The 18,610-nt window shown below is 43.2% G+C and overlaps 1 protein-coding gene across 1 annotated transcript in view; it reads left to right on the forward strand.

The window, feature by feature from the left end:
• The window catches only part of ccdc12 (coiled-coil domain containing 12), a 59,023-nt gene extending 44,159 nt beyond the window's left edge, over window positions 1–14,864 (forward strand). The window contains exons 3-7 of the mRNA XM_060921759.1: window positions 3,247–3,326; window positions 5,165–5,226; window positions 12,367–12,401; window positions 12,487–12,563; window positions 14,505–14,864. Coding sequence (XP_060777742.1) covers window positions 3,247–3,326; window positions 5,165–5,226; window positions 12,367–12,401; window positions 12,487–12,563; window positions 14,505–14,584 — 334 coding nt within the window. The 3' untranslated portion in view covers window positions 14,585–14,864. The remainder of the gene's footprint in view (window positions 1–3,246; window positions 3,327–5,164; window positions 5,227–12,366; window positions 12,402–12,486; window positions 12,564–14,504) is intronic.
• The last annotated feature ends 3,746 nt before the right edge of the window (window positions 14,865–18,610 follow it).

An 18,610-nucleotide genomic window follows, 5' to 3' on the forward strand; every position in this document is an offset into this window, starting at 1 on the left:
TGGATTCTTTGGGCGGGCTTTTGCAGGAGTGACGACAAAGCTGCGCGACGCTGGAGAAAGCGCAACAGGGAAGATGGCTACGGCTAGAGAACAGCGCACGTTTGACTCCGCTTTGGAATCAGTTTTAGAAGAATTAGACTTGGCGTTTTCGTTGAAACATGAGCAGGAAGAGGCTCTCCGCTCATTCCTTCTCAAGAAGGACGTTTTCGCTGTTTTGCCGACCGGCTATGGCAAAAGTCTGATCTACCAGCTAGCTCCGCTCGTAGCCAAAAGGATGGGGCTAGTTTGTGCAGTACGAAGAATTAATAAACAGCTTTGAAACATTACTTTTTGATTGTTTCTTATTTTCCCGTTATTTTAAATTTAAGGGAAATTATTTCACCAAACACCACTAAATAAAAACTCTCAAAAACAGTTTAAGCAAACCCTTGAAAAACACTTGGAAAAAAAATGAGTGTATGTGGTACAGACTCCAAACTTGTGGTCATTATCTCCAAACTTCTTAATATCTAGAACCTGTTTATTAATTAATACGCATTTTGAAAAATTATTTATTTCAAGGCCTCCCCCACTGCTTTCTGTCGCTCTGACTACGTCACAGTCACTGTTGCGCTGATTGGTCAGAGCGTTGGCCTATACGCACAGAGACAGTTTGAAAGACAGCGGTTTGTTCCTCCTACCCCCTTCGGAAATGTCTACGGATCGAGGCCAGACTAAATATTCACATTTAGTCTGGCTTGCCAGGCTAGTGTTTCCATGGCATTTAGAACTTCGATTTCAGTCGAGCAACGGCAGAAATTCGATTTTCTCTATGTGCATGTAAACGCACTGAGTGTATCTAATTTTACTTTATTCTACAGAGGTGTTTCCTATGTTACAGGTTTCCCAGCAATATGAGTACGCCAGTGTGTGACTATGGCATGTGTGTAATAGTACTGCATTTTTGTGTAGGCTGCAAAAAATGCAGGGTGAGGCAATAGGTGAGGCAATAGGTAAGGCGATGTGCCATTATTTATTCTCAACTACTGCAGTGTTGAAGTTCCAGATTTATTATGCGAGAGGACAGGTTTTTAATGCAAACGGAAATAAAATCCTCCTTGAATGAAGGGAGTAGTCCTTAAAGGAACAGTCCACCGTACTTCCATAATGAAATATGCTCTTATCTGAATTGAGACGAGCTGCTCCGTACCTCTCCGAGCTTTGCGCGACCTCCCAGTCAGTCAGACGCAGTCAGACGTGCTGTCACTCCTGTTAGCAATGTAGCTAGGCTCAGCATGGCCAACGGTATTTTTTGGGGCTGTAGTTAGATGCGACCAAACTCTTCCGCGTTTTTCCTGTTTACATAGGTTTATATGACCAGTGATATGAAACAAGTTCAGTTACACAAATTGAAACGTAGCGATTTTCTATGCTATGGAAAGTCCGCACTATAATGACAGGCGTACTAACACCTTCTGCGCGCTTCGACAGCGCATCGATATCTGAGCTCCGTATCAATGCGCTGCCGAAGCGCGCAGAAGGTGTTAGTACGCCTGTCATTATAGTGCGGACTTTCCATAGCATAGAAAATCGCTACGTTTCAATTTGTGTAACTGAACTTGTTTCATATCACTGGTCATATATAAACCTATGTAAACAGGAAAAACGCGGAAGAGTTTGGTCGCATCTAACTACAGCCCCAAAAAATACCATTGGCCATGCTGAGCCTAGCTACATTGCTAACAGGAGTGACAGCGCGTCTGACTGCGTCTGACTGACTGGGAGGTCGCGCAAAGCTCGGACAGGTACGGAGCAGCTCGTCTCAATTCAGAGAAGAGCATATTTCATTATGGAAGTACGGTGGACTGTTCCTTTAAGCCATGGCTTCGAATACAGGTTTTTGTTGTTTCTGAACTGTCATCTCAGTGGTTCAGATTAGTTTCCTTTTCCTGCTTTGATTTTTGATGTGATGTTCCTGCATTGGAAAACATGAGCCATCCGCATCAGATAAAGTGCTGTGCTAAAGGTTGCCTGTGTTTAGCAGCTTGAACTTTGGAGAACGTGCTGGACAAACGACTGTTGACATTAAAGTAGCGCTGTGTTGTTTGGCTCCTGTACTGTATGTGAAGAACAGCGGCAGAGCTGTATTGTTCTAGCAGGTGGTCAGGAAGTATCACCAGGAAACTTGGGAGTGGGACGGGTTCCGAGTCCTTTGTCTCACTTTCTCGCTGAATTGATTTTTCCTTCAGTGCTCTTGTCTGGGGTCTACAGTTTTTTTTTTTTTAATAGCTATTTATGTTTGTGGCAAATTGGCTTTGTTTGATGGCTGTTCAATGCCAGTGTTCTTATTTTGGTCTCCGAGGTTAACAGTAAAAGGTCTGCTGCCAGTGACGATGCCCATAATGTGTGGGTTGATGAATGTAGGTCCAGATGTAGCCCTGTCCTCCAACACGACAGGCCCCTCCTCATCCCGTTAATCAGTCCAGAATCAGCACACGTCACTGGAGGCTCGCTGCTGAGAAATTGCCGAAAATGAACTTTTAATCCTCTGAACTTATGAGATGAAACAAAGCTCTGTGCCTGTCTCGTCTTCTCACTCAGTGAGCGCTGTATTGTGACTACCAGGAGATTTAGCAAATAGCTGTAATTTGCAAAGAGGTAAGAGATGACATAATCGGGCATGTATCGACTGTGTCTCGGCTGGGAAACTGCACTCCCCAGATGCAGCCCAAAGAACAGGTGCTACATGCTAATTAGCTGGTGTGAAGAGAATGAAGGAAGTCTTTGTTTACATGCCTGGTTCAATTACCCAGGTTGCACCAGTCGCCTGGCCTAGAATACAGCCGATCATGACGTTGGCTTGCGCTGCTACCTACTGGTCATGGGTTGTATTGAAGCTGCTTGTGGATATTGGCTTGGGGATATTCCGAGTCACGGCACTTTTGTGATGGTTAGTTATTCATGAACAAGTCCTGCAAGATTTCACATATCACTTAGTTTTTGGGTGTAACTTCTGTCTGTGTTACACCTATGTGTAGGCCGTAAAACGTTGGCACGACAACAAAAGCTTTCAGAAGACATTGATTTCCTCCATTTCCATTAGTCAATGTAACCAAACAAACCAAAAAAGTGCTGCATTTTTATTTGATGTGTAATGGGCGAACAAAAGGGCTATGTTTATATATTGGGGTCTGTCAGATCAACGTTAGTTTATTTCTGGTTCAAGTTGTACAGATAAACCACAGTGGTGTGTGTGTGTTTATACAGAGACCTGAAGCTGAGGAACTACACTCCAGAAGATGAAGAGCTAAAGGAAAGGCAGGTCCCCAAAGCTATACCTGCGTCAGGTAAGAGTTGGCTCAACTGTGCACAATTACACTCCTCCTTCATAAAATTCTCAGCAGAACCACTTGAGCATTGCATTGTTATGATCTTGTATGTACAACCCCGATTCCAAAAAAGTTGGGAGAAGTACAAATTGTAAATAAAAACGGAATGCAATGATGTGGAAGTTACAAAATTCCATATTTTATTCAGAATAGAACATAGATGACATATCAAATGTTTAAACTGAGAAAATGTATCATTTAAAGAGAAAAATTAGGTGATTTTAAATTTCATGACAACAACACATCTCAAAAAAGTTGGGACAAGGCCATGTTTACCGCTGTGAGACATCCCCTTTTCTCTTTACAACAGTCTGTAAACGTCTGGGGACTGAGGAGACAAGTTGCTCAAGTTTAGGGATAGGAATGTTAACCCATTCTTGTCTAATGTAGGATTCTAGTTGCTCAACTGTCTTAGGTCTTTTTTGTCGTATCTTCCGTTTTATGATGCGCCAAATGTTTTCTATGGGTGAAAGATCTGGACTGCAGGCTGGCCAGTTCAGTACCCGGACCCTTCTTCTACGCAGCCATGATGCTGTAATTGATGCAGTATGTGGTTTGGCATTGTCATGTTGGAAGATGCAAGGTCTTCCCTGAAAGAGCCGTCGTCTGGATGGGAGCATATGTTGCTCTAGAACCTGGATATACCTTTCAGCATTGATGGTGTCTTTCCAGATGTGTAAGCTGCCCATGCCACACGCACTAATGCAACCCCATACCATCAGAGATGCAGGCTTCTGAACTGAGCGCTGATAACAGCTTGGGTCGTCCTTCTCCTCTTTAGTCCGAATGACACAGCGTCCCTGATTTCCATAAAGAACTTCAAATTTTGATTCGTCTGACCACAGAACAGTTTTCCACTTTGCCACAGTCCATTTTAAATGAGCCTTGGCCCAGAGAAGACGTCTGCGCTTCTGGATCATGTTTAGATACGGCTTCTTCTTTGAACTATAGAGTTTTAGCTGGCAATGCCGGATGGCACGGTGAATTGTGTTCACAGATAATGTTCTCTGGAAATATTCCTGAGCCCATTTTGTGATTTCCAATACAGAAGCATGCCTGTATGTGATGCAGTGCCGTCTAAGGGCCCGAAGATCACGGGCACCCAGTATGGTTTTCCGGCCTTGACCCTTACGCACAGAGATTCTTCCAGATTCTCTGAATCTTTTGATGATATTATGCACTGTAGTTGATGATCTGTTCAAACTCTTTGCAATTTTACACTGTCGAACTCCTTTCTGATATTGCTCCACTATTTGTCGGCGCAGAATTAGGGGGATTGGTGATCCTCTTCCCATCTTTACTTCTGAGAGCCGCTGCCACTCCAAGATGCTCTTTTTATACCCAGTCATGTTAATGACCTATTGCCAATTGACCTAATGAGTTGCAGTTTGGTCCTCCAGCTGTTCCTTTTTTGTACCTTTAACTTTTCCAGCCTCTTATTGCCCCTGTCCCAACTTTTTTGAGATGTGTTGCTGTCATGAAATTTCAAATGAGCCAATATTTGACATGAAATTTCAAAATGTCTCATTTTCGACATTTGATATGTTGTCGATGTTCTATTGTGAATACAATATCAGTTTTTGAGATTTGTAAATTATTGCATTCTGTTTTTATTTACAATTTGTACTTTGTCCCAACTTTTTTGGAATCGGGGATGTACTCCGTGTATTACAATCCATGCTCTTGGTTTAGTACATACGGTTGAGCTCTGAGTAATGCGTGTTGTTAATAAGTTTGTAGTCCTGGGAGGTTGGAATGCATGCAGTCTGACCTGTTCTGCTTTTGTATCCCTGCAGTGGAAGATAAAGTTAAAGACCAGCTGGAAGCTGCAAACCCAGAGCCCATTATAGAGGAAGTGGTGAGTGGGATTATACCTTCATTGTCACTGTAGAGTAATAGCACTGCTCCAGCAAACACGTCGCTCGGTTACAAACACCATCCCAGGGCTCTCTGTGTCCTGGCTGAGTGTCTGTCGTTTTTTTCGAAATCTGATCATGAAGATATGAAGCGTTTCCTTGGAGATAATCAGGTGGTGAACTGCTAAGCATGAACAGGAAAAATACTGCTTAAAATTCAAAGAAATGATTTTGAACTGAAAGCAGGTATTGCTCATTTGATAGTACGCATGGCACTGCAGGGTTTTTCTGTCTCAAAGTGAAAGGAAGCAAAAAGAAACAGGAAGTTTGTTTTAATGGCAGAGCATGAATATGGCAACACTGAAAATACCCAGGAGTTTGTTTGCAAACCTTATCAGACAAAAAAAATAAATAAACAAATTCAAGATTCAAGATTTCTATTTGTCATATACACAATAACAGACACAGCGGTTTATTATTGGGTAATGAAATTGTTATTTTGCAACTGCCCGACCAAACTACGCTTACCAAAATAAAAAGAAATGTATATAAAATATGAAATATAAAATCTAAAGTGCATATGGAATGCAAAAAATAAAGGTAGAGTGAAAAATGATAACATTTAAAAAAAAAAAAAGGGGGCAAACAATGTGCAAACACAGAGGCAGACACACTGTGTAACGTCCTCTTTCTTTTTTTAAAGACACTGCACAGCATATCTACCTCCACGTTTGCACACTGCCCGCCTGCCTCTCCTTTTTCTTTTTTTTTTTTTAAAAAGAGGCAAACAGTGTGCAAACAAAGAGGTAGATATACTGTGCAATGGCTTCTCAAATGTCTCTACCTTATAGATAGTTTTCACTGACGTCACAGCATTCCGGGGAACGCCCCCCCAGCCGCCATCTTGGTGGGCAAACAAAACGGACCATCGCCACTACCGGCTACGTTATCTCGGACGAATTTATGAAGTTATATAGTCTGTTTTCTAAAATAAAGATCAATGTCAGCAAAATCAAGCAAACGGAAGTATATGGATACATTGGACGACATCTCACGACAACGGTATGCAGCCAAACTGGCCTTGATTGGGGGAATTGACCCCTATGAAGTGGACAAAGATGCATTTTCAAGTGACTATGCAGGGCTGCCATCCATATCGTACCCTGATATTGTGAACTATTTCGTGAATAGTAAAAGTGCCTACACACTTGACGACCTCAAAGCATACAAGTCGCTGGAGTCATACAATTATTTTGTCTGTGGCTGGGTCCGTGAAGTCCACCATATAAAAACCAGTGAGAGCCGTGTCCTAATTACAGCCAAGGTATGTAAACATTGGCGTTTTAGAGCTCTCAACACTTCATATAAATGTGTGTGTGTGTGTATAATATCAAGTTGATTTAAGACAAATTTTACATCCATTAGTGGTATTACAGTACCATGTCAGTATAAACTTGTAATATAATTAACTGGTATGTAGGCTTGTTACACAATTGATTTGTTTATTTAAACAACTTACTACTTATAAAATGATCAGAGCAGACTTTGCTGTGTTTGGAAGGCTGAAAATCCTTGCGGTTGATTCTTGCAAGCCATAGATTTCTCCTTTGTATGCTGAGTTTCTTTGTTTGCTCGCCTTCGTGCTCCCGTACAGTGGGAATTCCATAAACGCTTCGCTTGACGTCGTCATCTGACCTATTACGACAGCCGTGAATACAACAGGTGTGCACCATTGCTAGCTTTAAATAGTAATAATGTAACTATAAATGTAAATAATATATAAATAAATGTAACTCGCGCGTTACAATGTGTGCTCAGTGACCCGTACGGTAAGCTTGCCCTACAAGATGGCTGCCACCAGGGAATCCCCGACTCTGTGACGTCATGTGAAAACTATCAATTCATGAGGTAGCCTGTTAAGACCATTTGTGTTATTCCATGCAGGGAGCAAAGAAAGTGAACAGGAAGCCATTTGAGAGAAACCCCAATTAAAAGATGGCGGATTTTACCTGAATCATGGGGAAGATCAAGCTACACAGTGATAAGAAAAGATTACTGGGGTAAATAAATATAAATGTTCAAAGGAGATACGCAGAACCTTTATTTTTAAATACATTTCTGAGTGGATAGTACCTCCACCCTTGACTCTTGTACGCTGCATAAATGGGAATTTTAAAAAATATATTTTTGAGAGTAAAAATCGGCCGCAAAGTTGGCATTCGAGCTGCCCCACTGAGCCAGCCAGCCCTGAGTGCGTGACGTCACAGCGGTAACCGGTTTTAAGGCCGAGGCCTTTGATAACTATCGACCAAAGTCATATAAATAAAAATTTATGGTGAAAGTGAGAAATAGCGTTACCAACTTGCTCAACTAAGACTGATTTGACTTCACTGATTGTGGGTTGACTCTCATTAAAACAGGATGGGTGTTATAACTTATGCAACATACATGTACATGCATGCATTTTCACTGATAAAACGTAAAAGGCTAATTAAATAATCAGATGAACTGAGACAATCACATTCTGAAGCAAATTAAATAATCTTATACCGCTAACTTATACACACAATACAAGTTACATGTATTAATCTAAATGCAGGTAAATAACGTGTGTTGTTTTGTATCCAAATGAGAGTCGGAGCTTACCCATCTGTGTTCTCGCTTCTTAAAGGCCGATCTTGCGGCTGATTGTTTTGAAGCAATCTGACTTTCAATTGTTCGTTCGGTTCCCCGTTCATTTGCTTCTTCCACGTAAGGGCGAGATGGCAGCAATATCCAGCAGAGAAATCAGACGGCTTCTCCATTCATTCTCCATTTTCTCCATACCGAGTACTCTGCCATTACTGCTCGGCTCAGGCAATTACTAAAACCCGGGATGGGACGTCACCGGTTTTAGCAAAAACTGCGGGGAGGTCACTGCCCGAGCGATATATCATGTCCCGTTCCATCCCGGGTTTTACCAACAACCCTCGGCTAACTCCAAGAGGACTGGTGCAACTGAACTCACTTTACTTTTAAAAAATAAATAAAATAAATACTCTCCTTTTCTTGTAGCTTTATTTAATTGTTGGGACTGCACCCTCTTTCAATACGGGCTTATAGTCAACGCTCCTCAACAGATCAGAGGTCTCATACGAGTCATCAGTAAAATGTGCAGAGCAGAGGAGAGACCACTTTGTAGGCGCCCAATGTGTCCGTGAACTTCTCGCAAAACGCGTCCAAATCTTTGCAGTTTGAACATTCTTGGGCCATGAATGCAACGTAAATCCACCTTCTGTTGTGTTGCTGCACCGGCCAAAAACACATCTACGCTGCTTGGTGATAAATTAGCTCAAAATGGAGGATCAGAGTTGCAGTCAGCTCTGTGTTTTAGTATAGCGGAAATGGCGATGAGACTGATAGACTTCCTGCTGTGACGTTACGGACGTCAAGGTCATTCACTCGGACCGCTACCTATATAAATCACTTTAATCGTAAAAATTACTATATTAGATTTATTGTTAACACTTAAAACTATTCCTGTGCCATTCTTGAGGTCCCAAGGCATTTATAAACGAAAGTGAGGCCATGGCCCTGCGGATATGCTTTAAAGACATGCAAATTAGGTACAATGGGTGCCACTGTAATTGGTGCAAGCTGTTGTGGTTTCCCAGCCATAATGTGTGTGTGTGTATTTTTATTTTATATATATATATATATATATATATATATATATATATATATATGGGCGGCACAGTGGTGTAGTGGTTAGCGCTGTCGCCTCACAGCAAGAAGGTCCGGGTTCGAGCCCCGTGGCCGGCGAGGGCCTTTCTGTGCGGAGTTTGCATGTTCTCCCCGTGTCCGCGTGGGTTTCCTCCGGGTGCTCCGGTTTCCCCCACAGTCCAAAGACATGCAGGTTAGGTTAACTGGTGACTCTAAATTGACCGTAGGTGTGAGTGTGAGTGTGAATGGTTGTCTGTGTCTATGTGTCAGCCCTGTGATGACCTGGCGACTTGTCCAGGGTGTACCCCGCCTCTCGCCCGTAGTCAGCTGGGATAGGCTCCAGCTGGCCTGCGACCCTGTAGAACCAGGATAAAGCGGCTAGAGATAATGAGATGAGAATGAGAAGAAAATATGGCAAAAGCTAATTAATTTAAATTAAATCTGAAATATTAAATTGAAAAGTGTGAGAAATATTGGCAGACAGTCTGTGCACTACACTAACCTTGATTTATGAACCAGCTGATGTGTGACTCCTGGGTACGACTTTAAACTTTAATCCTGGGTATAACTTTAAACTGCAACCGGGGGTGAGTGTCAGGTGCGGGAGGACTTGAGTATTGGGGAAAGTGGAGTTAACCTTTAATCACCATTGCTCCCAGGTCTGCTTTGACCCGGAGTGGTAGCACCTGCCTGGGCTTCAGCGATGGATTAAATAGTACATCATCAATAAGGCGCTGGCAGCAGGGCACTTTTCAGTGCAGTGTGGCAGATGAACCCAACAGGGTCAATGGTGCACCACCAGATGGCATGCAGAAGAGCCACTCAAATTGCCAATGGATGGCATCACCCGGCAAGTCAGTTGTCGCTGCGGGGCAACTTCCATACCCGTCAGGTCTGGAGGTCCAGAGAGATGGGGGCATGACATCGTTTGTCTTACCTTGCTGTGTAAGGTGCTTCATTAGGAAAGGAGCTCTGGTGCAGGCCTCACGGCCCATCTCGGTTTCTGCGTATCCTAATGAAGCAGTCATGGTTGCTAGCGATGGACAGCCGCCGCCGACGATGTGCGAGTCCAGTCAGAGACCTTAAAGGGATAGTTCGGGATTTTTGACATGAATCTGTATGGCATCCCCATCAATAGTGTCGTGCAAATACACTGACTTGCCCCTGACAGCATCCTGTGAGTCCAGTTCTTGTCCAGTTTTGGTCCAGACGAAAGTAGTCCGGCAAGTTTGTTGGGGTCACGAAAGTAAAACGTTTTTCGTCTCAAAACAGTGTGTGTTCAAAAGAGTGATATATTTGCATCACAAAACCATTGCCAAATAAAAAGTCAGACCTCGAAATCGCTTGGCACTATTTTCCTGCGCGCTGCCGGCTTCATCCAGCTGCGGCTCCAGCTTCAAGGATAAGCTGGAGCCGCATAAGTAGGAGTCCCGGCGGGTGGTTTGTATTCGATTCGTTTATATCCCGACCTTGTCAGCTGTCACATTTATGTTCATGGACCCGGTAAGCTGGTAAATAATATTTATTTATTTATTTTCTGGGCGGCACGGTGGTGTAGTGGTTAGCGCTGTCGCCTCACAGCAAGAAGGTCCTGGGTTCGAGCCCCGGGGCCGGCGAGGGCCTTTCTGTGTGGAGTTTGCATGTTCTCCCCGTGTCCGCGTGGGTTTCCTCCGGGTGCTCCGGTTTCCCCCACAGTCCAAAGACATGCAGGTTAGGTTAACTGGTGACTCTAAATTGACCGTAGGTGTGAATGTGAGTGTGAATGGTTGTCTGTGTCTGTGTCAGCCCTGTGATGACCTGGCGACTTGTCCAGGGTGTACCCCGCCTTTCGCCCGGAGTCAGCTGGGATAGGCTCCAGCTTGCCTGCGACCCTGTAGAAGGATAAAGCGGCTAGAGATAATGAGATGAGAATGTATTTATTTTCTTTACCAAATTCTAACAGAAAACGAGAGCGCCCGAAAGGGAAAACCGAGCCGCCTCACGGCTGTAATGCAAATTGCTTTCCTCCTCAGTATACAAGTGCGCTTCCATGGCAGGGAAAAAGAAACTACCACTGCTGCCTTTGTAGTGCCCTATTTATACAAATAGGAGTCATTCAGGATTCAGCCATGTTTTTGCTCCGTGTCATGGCTGAATCCTGAATGACTCCTATTTGTATAAATAGGGCACTACATAGGCAGCAGTGGTAGTTTCTTTTTCCCTGCCATGGAAGCGCACTTGTATACTGAGGAGGAAAACAATTTGCATTATAGCCGTGAGGCGGCTCGGTTTTCCCTTTCGGGCGCTCTGGTTTTCTGTTAGAATTTGGTAAAGAAAAAAAAAATATATTATTTACCAGCTTACCGGGTCCATGAACATAAATGTGACAGCTGACAAGGTCGGGATATAAACGAATCGAATACAAACCACCCGCCGGGACTCCTACTTATGCGGCTCCAGCTTATCCTTGAAGCTGGAGCCGCAGCTGGATGAAGCCGGCAGCGCGCAGGAAAATAGTGCCAAGCGATTTCGAGGTCTGACTTTTTATTTGGCAACGGTTTTGTGATGCAAATATATCACTCTTTTGAACACACGCTGTTTTGAGACGAAAAACGTTTTACTTTCGTGACCCCAACAAACTTGCCGGACTACTTTCGTCTGGACCAAAACTGGACAAGAACTGGACTCACAGGATGCTGTCAGGGGTAAGTCAGTGTGTTTGCACGACACTATTGATGGGGATGCCATACAGATTCATGTCAAAAATCCCGAACTATCCCTTTAATCACGGTGTCTGCATGACTGTTTGATCAGTCAGTGGTCTACACCATTTTGTCTCCCAGCTCAACTTGCATGGTATCTGGGTCTCATCTCATCTCATCTCATTATCTCTAGCCGCTTTATCCTGTTCTACAGGGTCGCAGGCAAGCTGGAGCCTATCCCAGCTGACTACGGGTGAAAGGCGGGGTACACCCTGGACAAGTCGCCAGGTCATCACAGGGCTGACACATAGACACAGACAACCATTCACACTCACATTCACACCTACGGTCAATTTAGTCACCAGTTAACCTAACCTGCATGTCTTTGGACTGTGGGGGAAACCGGAGCACCCGGAGGAAACCCACGCGGACACGGGGAGAACATGCAAACTCCACACAGAAAGGCCCTCGCCGGCCACGGGGCTCGAACCCGGACCTTCTTGCTGTGAGGCGACAGCGCTAACCACTACACCACCATGCTGCCTGGTACAGTATCTGGGTGTTAAGAGTAATTAAATTTAGTACGGGTGCTTAAGTCCAGCATGGCCTGCTTGTTGGTGAAAATAGTGCCAGGTTGGGGGTTTTATGGGTAATTTGCTGAACTTTGATGCACTTTATGGTGAAAAGTAGTGCATGTGACTAGCGGACTGTGTGTTACTGATGTGTGTGTGTGTTTGTTTTTTTTCTTCCCCCCCTTAGGATCTGGCCAATTTAGCTCCAAGGAAACCAGATTGGTAAGGAGTTTAAACATCCCCTCTCTCTGGATTTGATTACTTGTATGCTCTGTACATCTTTATCACCAGGCCTTGTTTCTGGTAGGGATCTAAAAAGGAACGTTGCAAAAAAGCTGGAAAAACTGCAGAAAAAAACCCAAAAGGCTATTGCTGAACTTATCAGTGAGTATGATTTATAAATATTCTGATAGATGCAGCAAACTGTGTCAGTCACTTTACATATTAGTTTACTAAAATAGCAGTCCTGCTCCAGTAGTAATACATTTAAAGCAGTACTATCAGGCACACAAACTGTAATTGCTGTGTGGTTTCCCCAGCTCTTGAGATTTCATTACACATGATGACAACACGTGTGTGAGTGTGATTTCTCTCTCAATGCCATACACCGGTTCAGAATAGCACTGACCATGACTGAGATGTTTCACCAGCCCACCACATTTAGCCTTTTAGTGAATGTTGTTTATAAAGCACATTCTCATACACAGTGTCCTCCAGGAATGGGAAAAAAAACAAACAAACATACAGGACCGGGCGGCACGGTGGTGTAGTGGTTAGCGCTGTCGCCTCACAGCAAGAAGGTTCTGGGTTCGAGCCCCGTGGCCGGCGAGGGCCTTTCTGTGCGGAGTTTGCATGTTCTCCCCGTGTCCGCGTAGGTTTCCTCCGGGTGCTCCGGTTTCCCCCACAGTCCAAAGACATGCAGGTTAGGTTAACTGGTGACTCTAAATTGACCGTAGGTGTGAATGTGAGTGTGAATGGTTGTCTGTGTCTATGTGTCAGCCCTGTGATGACCTGGCGACTTGTCCAGGGTGTACCCCGCCTTTCGCCCGTAGTCAGCTGGGATAGGCTCCAGCTTGCCTGCGACCCTGTAGAACAGGATAAAGTGGCTAGAGATAATGAGATGAGATGAGACATACAGGACCAGTCAAAAGTTTGGACACGGCTACATTTTCATAGGTTTTTTCTGTATTATGACTCTTTTCTACATTGTGGAACAATACTGAAGACATCAAAACTGTGGAATTATGTGGTAAACAAAAAGGTATTAAAACAAAACATGTTTTCATATTTTAGATTCTTCAGCGTAGCCAGCGTTTACCTTGACACTTTGTACACTATTGGCGTTATCTTAACCAGCTTCATGAGGTCGTCACCTGGAATGCTTTTTAATTAACAGGTTTGTCTCATCAAAAGTTAATTAGTGCCATTTCTTGCCTTCTTAATGCATTTGAGGTCAAACAGTAAATAATAAACATGCAGTAAATAGCTCTATTCCACAACTGTAGTAATCCATATTATGTCGAACCGCTCAACTAAGTAAAGAGGAACGACGCCCATTATTACTTTCAGATATGAAGTGACAATTAATAAAAATACAGAAAAAACATTGGATTAGAAGGCGTGTCCAAACTTTTGACTGGTTCTGTATGTGTAAGAGCATGAGTAAAAATAACATTCAGGCCATGGCTAAAATCTTCTTTTTTTTTTTTTTTAAGATTTTTTTTGGGCTTTTTTCACCTTTATTATTGGATAGGACAGTGTAGAGACAGGAAATGAGCGGGAGAGAGAGATGGGGAGGGATCGAGAAATGACCTCGGGCCGGAATCGAACCCGGCTCCCCGGATTTATGGTATGGCGCCTTATCCACCTGAGCCACGACGCCCCTGGCTAAAATCATTTTAAAACGAGGACAGTGCATGGCATGCATTTTTTTTTTTTTTTCTTTTTCTATTTTGAGCTGCTTGAAAGAGAGTAAATATGTTTTACACGGCGTTTGTTAAGACAAAGCAAAGTGGTGCAGTATTCTTAGACCCTGGACGTTTTCTGTGGAAAAAAGTGATTAAATAAAGATGGGATAAAAAGGCAAAGGCTCCCCTCCCCCCAAAAAATAAATAAAAAAAAAGTCATCAGCTACTAAAAGGAGTCCAAAAAAGAAATTGGTCATCTTTAGTGTCTGCACTGACCCAGTTATGTACTGTATGTACTGTTTATTTTTATTTTTCCTCTGAAGAGGATAGTTTGCTTTGCTAATGCCTGACAAAGCACAGTGCACCCTCTGAGCTCTTTTCTCAGGTGTGGTTTTTTTAATTTTTTTTATGTATGCAGGGGACCGGCTGAAGGGGAGTGAAACGGAGCTGGCTGATGCTGTTGGAGCAGTCACTGTAGAAGAGGCAGATTCAGACTGAGCCCGTCTTTTGGAAACACGCATTCTGTGTCACCAAGTCCTTCTGGAAGATGAGCGTAGCATTCAAATTCAGCATGTGACATGAACTGGGATGCTGAGCATCAGCATTCAGATCTGGTCAGGTCAGGAGTTGACTGGAGTGTACGCGTGTGTGTGTGTGAGAGAGAGAGAGAGAAAAGATGGTGACAATGTACAAAGACTTGTATCTGGTATTTCAATCCTGAAATCGGAAAAGATTTCTGTTCTTTCATACTTAAATAAATTTTTTTTTTTAAATTTCATTTACTCTGGTTCTATTTGTCCATGTTAGAATTAGAAGACACTGGTATACTCTTTTCTTAATAAGTATTACTCCTAGAACAAGTTTAGCCACTGTTACAGATGCAGTTTAAAGGGATCCTCCAGTGGATTTACTCTTAAACTTATGTTAAGGAAAAGTATCTGTAGATTTCAGCATTCATTCATTTATTTTCGGAGACTGAATAGTGTTCTAGAAAAATAAACATTTTATTAAAATACCAGATGGGCCTCCTGCGGAAGTGACGTATGCGATGACGTGGCGTAGTGGAAGCTTGGAGCAACCGGACTGATGTCATCAGTCCGGTTGCTCCAAGCTTCCACTCAGGCCCGGCGCCAGGAACAGTTTACTAAGGAGGCAATTAGAAATCGCAAGGGGGCAAATATTTTTCATATAGTGTGTAGTAGTGATGGCGGTCTGACAATGTGTTTCAAACAATTAACTGCGCCAACCACAAAACCGCCACGGCCCCGAAGGTTGCTTTAGTCCGGGAAAATCATGTGGCATATTACCAGGGCAGTTGCGCTTTATCAACTCCCGTGCCCACCTGTTAACCCTCCCCTCCGATTTTCTCACAGACACGCGGTACAACCGGAAAGATGCCAAATATAAAACAACACACACAAACCTACAAGTCCTTTAAATTTTAAATACATACAAATAGCTCCGCGGCATGAAAACAAAACGTCAATGCAAGTCTAAGGTACTTGGCTCGGCGGCCAAAATCATAATTTAAAAAAATCAACAGACCCCGCGGCCGCACCAGTAATAGCCTTCCTGACTCGCACCGAGGCTGCGTGTACAGCGTCAGCAATGAAAGAGTAACAATGTGCAACGTAAGAATCATAACAACCAATCAGATTTGTTCTACCGTGCCAGTTTTAGTAGTGATTTATGTGAAATGTATTTTTGTGCAATGTGCAACCACTTAATATTTCGTATTTGAAAATGCAAATTATTAATACGTCTATAATACATTATATTTTCATAAGAAAACAATTAAGTGATCTGAGTCTCCGTTGAGGGGGCAGGGCTGTAGCCACGAGGGGGTGACGCCCCCTTTCGCCCCCCCAGGGCACCGGGCCTGCTTCCACTATGCCACGTCATCGCATACGTCACTTCCGCAGGAGGCCCATCAGGTATTTTAATAAATGTTTATTTTTCCTCCGCTTACATCGTGGTTTTGCAAGTAGAATCATCTAATGAGACGCTTTCATCTCCCAGCAAAGAACACTAGATAATCTTGTCTTCGAAGACAACTGTTTCTATCTAGATTTCAACAGTCAGTGCGTTTACATGCACATAGAGAAAATCGAATTTCTGCCGTAGCTCGACTGAAATCGAAGTTCTAAATGGCATGGAAACACCTTAGTTCGGAGAGCTTCCGGTGACGCCATGCGGTAGGCAGCAAAGAAGCGGAGCTCCGTCCAACAAATTGATAAACAACCTAACTTAAGTTATTACTCGGCGTTGTATGACACATTAACGATGGCAATGACAAGAACAAAAGCCACGACATCAAAACCAGAGACTTCAAAAGAGAAAAGCGACACTTTGAAGGCAAGTCAGCACGAGGCTAAAGGCGGTGATGGCTCCGAGTCCAAAATACTAGCCGAACTAGCAAAGCTCAGGTCGGAGAATTTGGAAGGACATAATCAAACCCTTAAAAAGTTGGAGACATCAATGGCAGAACTAAAAGGGGAAATGAAAAAATTGGAGAAAAGAACTACGGAGGTAGAAGAACGTGTAAGTGCTACCGAAGATGATGGGAGACGACATGAGAGAGCCATACGATATCTGCTACGTCGAGAAAAGGATTTGACGGCTAAGTGTGAAGAATTACAGAACAGAATGAGACGCAACAACATGAGAATCTACCGGGTACCAGAGGGGAGCGAGGGACAAGACGTGAAGAAATTTGTTGAGGATTTGATTCGTTCGGTTCTCGACCCAATGCCAGACGTATCTTTACAAATTGAAAGAGCACACCGTTCATTGACGTCTAAACCAAAGAAACCCAATGACCCCCCCAGATCTCTGATCGTCAAATTCCTTGATTACTCCGTCAAAGAGCAGATACTCCGACAAGCATGGAGCCAACAGCTAAAGTTTCAAGAGAGACAAATATTTTTCGATCATGACTACTCTCCGGAACTGCTAAAGAAGAGGGCAGGCGTACGAGAAGTCGTCAAACAACTGAAAAAGAAGAGCATTAAAGCCAAGTGCCTTTATCCAGCGCAACTCAAATTGACCACTGAAACGGGAGATAAAACGTACCCTACGCTCAAGGATGCTCTTCCGAAATTGGCTGAATACGACATATATCCCAAGGTCGACGACGAAAGAGCGCAGATGGAGGAGGAATTGCGTCTCAATGGGTGGAATGTCGTGGGTCAGACAGCGGAGTTTGCCGTGGGTGGGAGTCTATCCAGGGATGCCGAGACCCCTGCCGAATAAGCTGAGATGTCGTCAACGCCGAGATTGTATTTTTATGGAAGTGCCAAACGTTAGGATTATTAACACCTCCCGTTTCTTTTTCACGAGACGGAACTCAGCTGAACTGTGAGTATTCTCGCATTGAGCAGCAACCGATCCGAGTGCGGGACGGCAGCAGCAAAGACACTTTGTGTAAACCCCACAGAGGACCTGTCACCATCCTCTGCCCAGGAAACACCGGGATATGGTTTGCTTAATTTACAGGCCTGTTTTTCTTTTCATATTTGGTTACAGACTTAAAGCAAACCAATTGGGTATGTGGAAGTTTAATGTTCAGGTTTTTACATGTTGTGTTTGTTTTGTTTGTTATTGTCACCTTGAAAATAATATTACTGGTTGGGTTACTGATGCAAGTATGACATTACATGGGGTTAAAAGCCAAGGACTGGTATGAAACAGCATAAAAATAATTATGAATAGTTTGATTTGTATTACTTACAATGTGAAGGGATTAGGCAATCCAATCAAAAGGAAAAAAATATTGGGCCATCTAAAAAAATTACATTGTTCTATAGCCATGCTCCAGGAAACCCATCTGTCAGAAAAGGAACACCTTAAACTTAAAAGGGAATGGGTGGATCATGTTTTCAGTTCATCTTTTGAAAGGGGTAGGAAACGAGGAGTTGTCATCCTCTTTCATAAATCAGTATATTTTAACCATACAGAAACAATTAGTGATAAAGAGGGTAGATATATTATTGTAAAGGGAGATATAAGTGGCATAAAAATAACTCTGCTTAATCTATATGCCCCGAATGAGGATAGCCCTGTCTTTTTTAAAGACATAGCTGGCTTACTAGCAGGCACAATGGAAGGGGTGGTGTTAATAGGGGGAGATTTTAATTGTGTCATGAGCCAACATATAGACAGACTGCCTGCCGGGGGCAACATAATATCTAGAAAGACATCTACACTACAAGCAATGACAAGTGAACTTGGCCTAGTGGATGTATGGCGGCGTTTACATCCCAAAGAAAAGGATTTCACCTTTATGTCACAGGTACATGGCAGCTATTCCAGGCTAGACATGATGCTAATATCAGGAACAGATCTCTATAGGGTTAAAGAATGTAATATAGAACCAATTACCATATCTGATCATGCGCCAGTCACCTTAAAACTGGATTTGGGGTCAGTAAAATCTTTTAAGTACTGGAGACTTAATGTATCCTTGTTAAATGATGACATGATTAAACAAGAAATCCGTCAAGAATTAAAACATTATTTTGAGGC

Source organism: Neoarius graeffei, chromosome 5 (assembly GCF_027579695.1).
Source record: "Neoarius graeffei isolate fNeoGra1 chromosome 5, fNeoGra1.pri, whole genome shotgun sequence".
In the NCBI taxonomy this organism is placed as follows: Eukaryota; Metazoa; Chordata; class Actinopteri; order Siluriformes; family Ariidae; genus Neoarius; species Neoarius graeffei.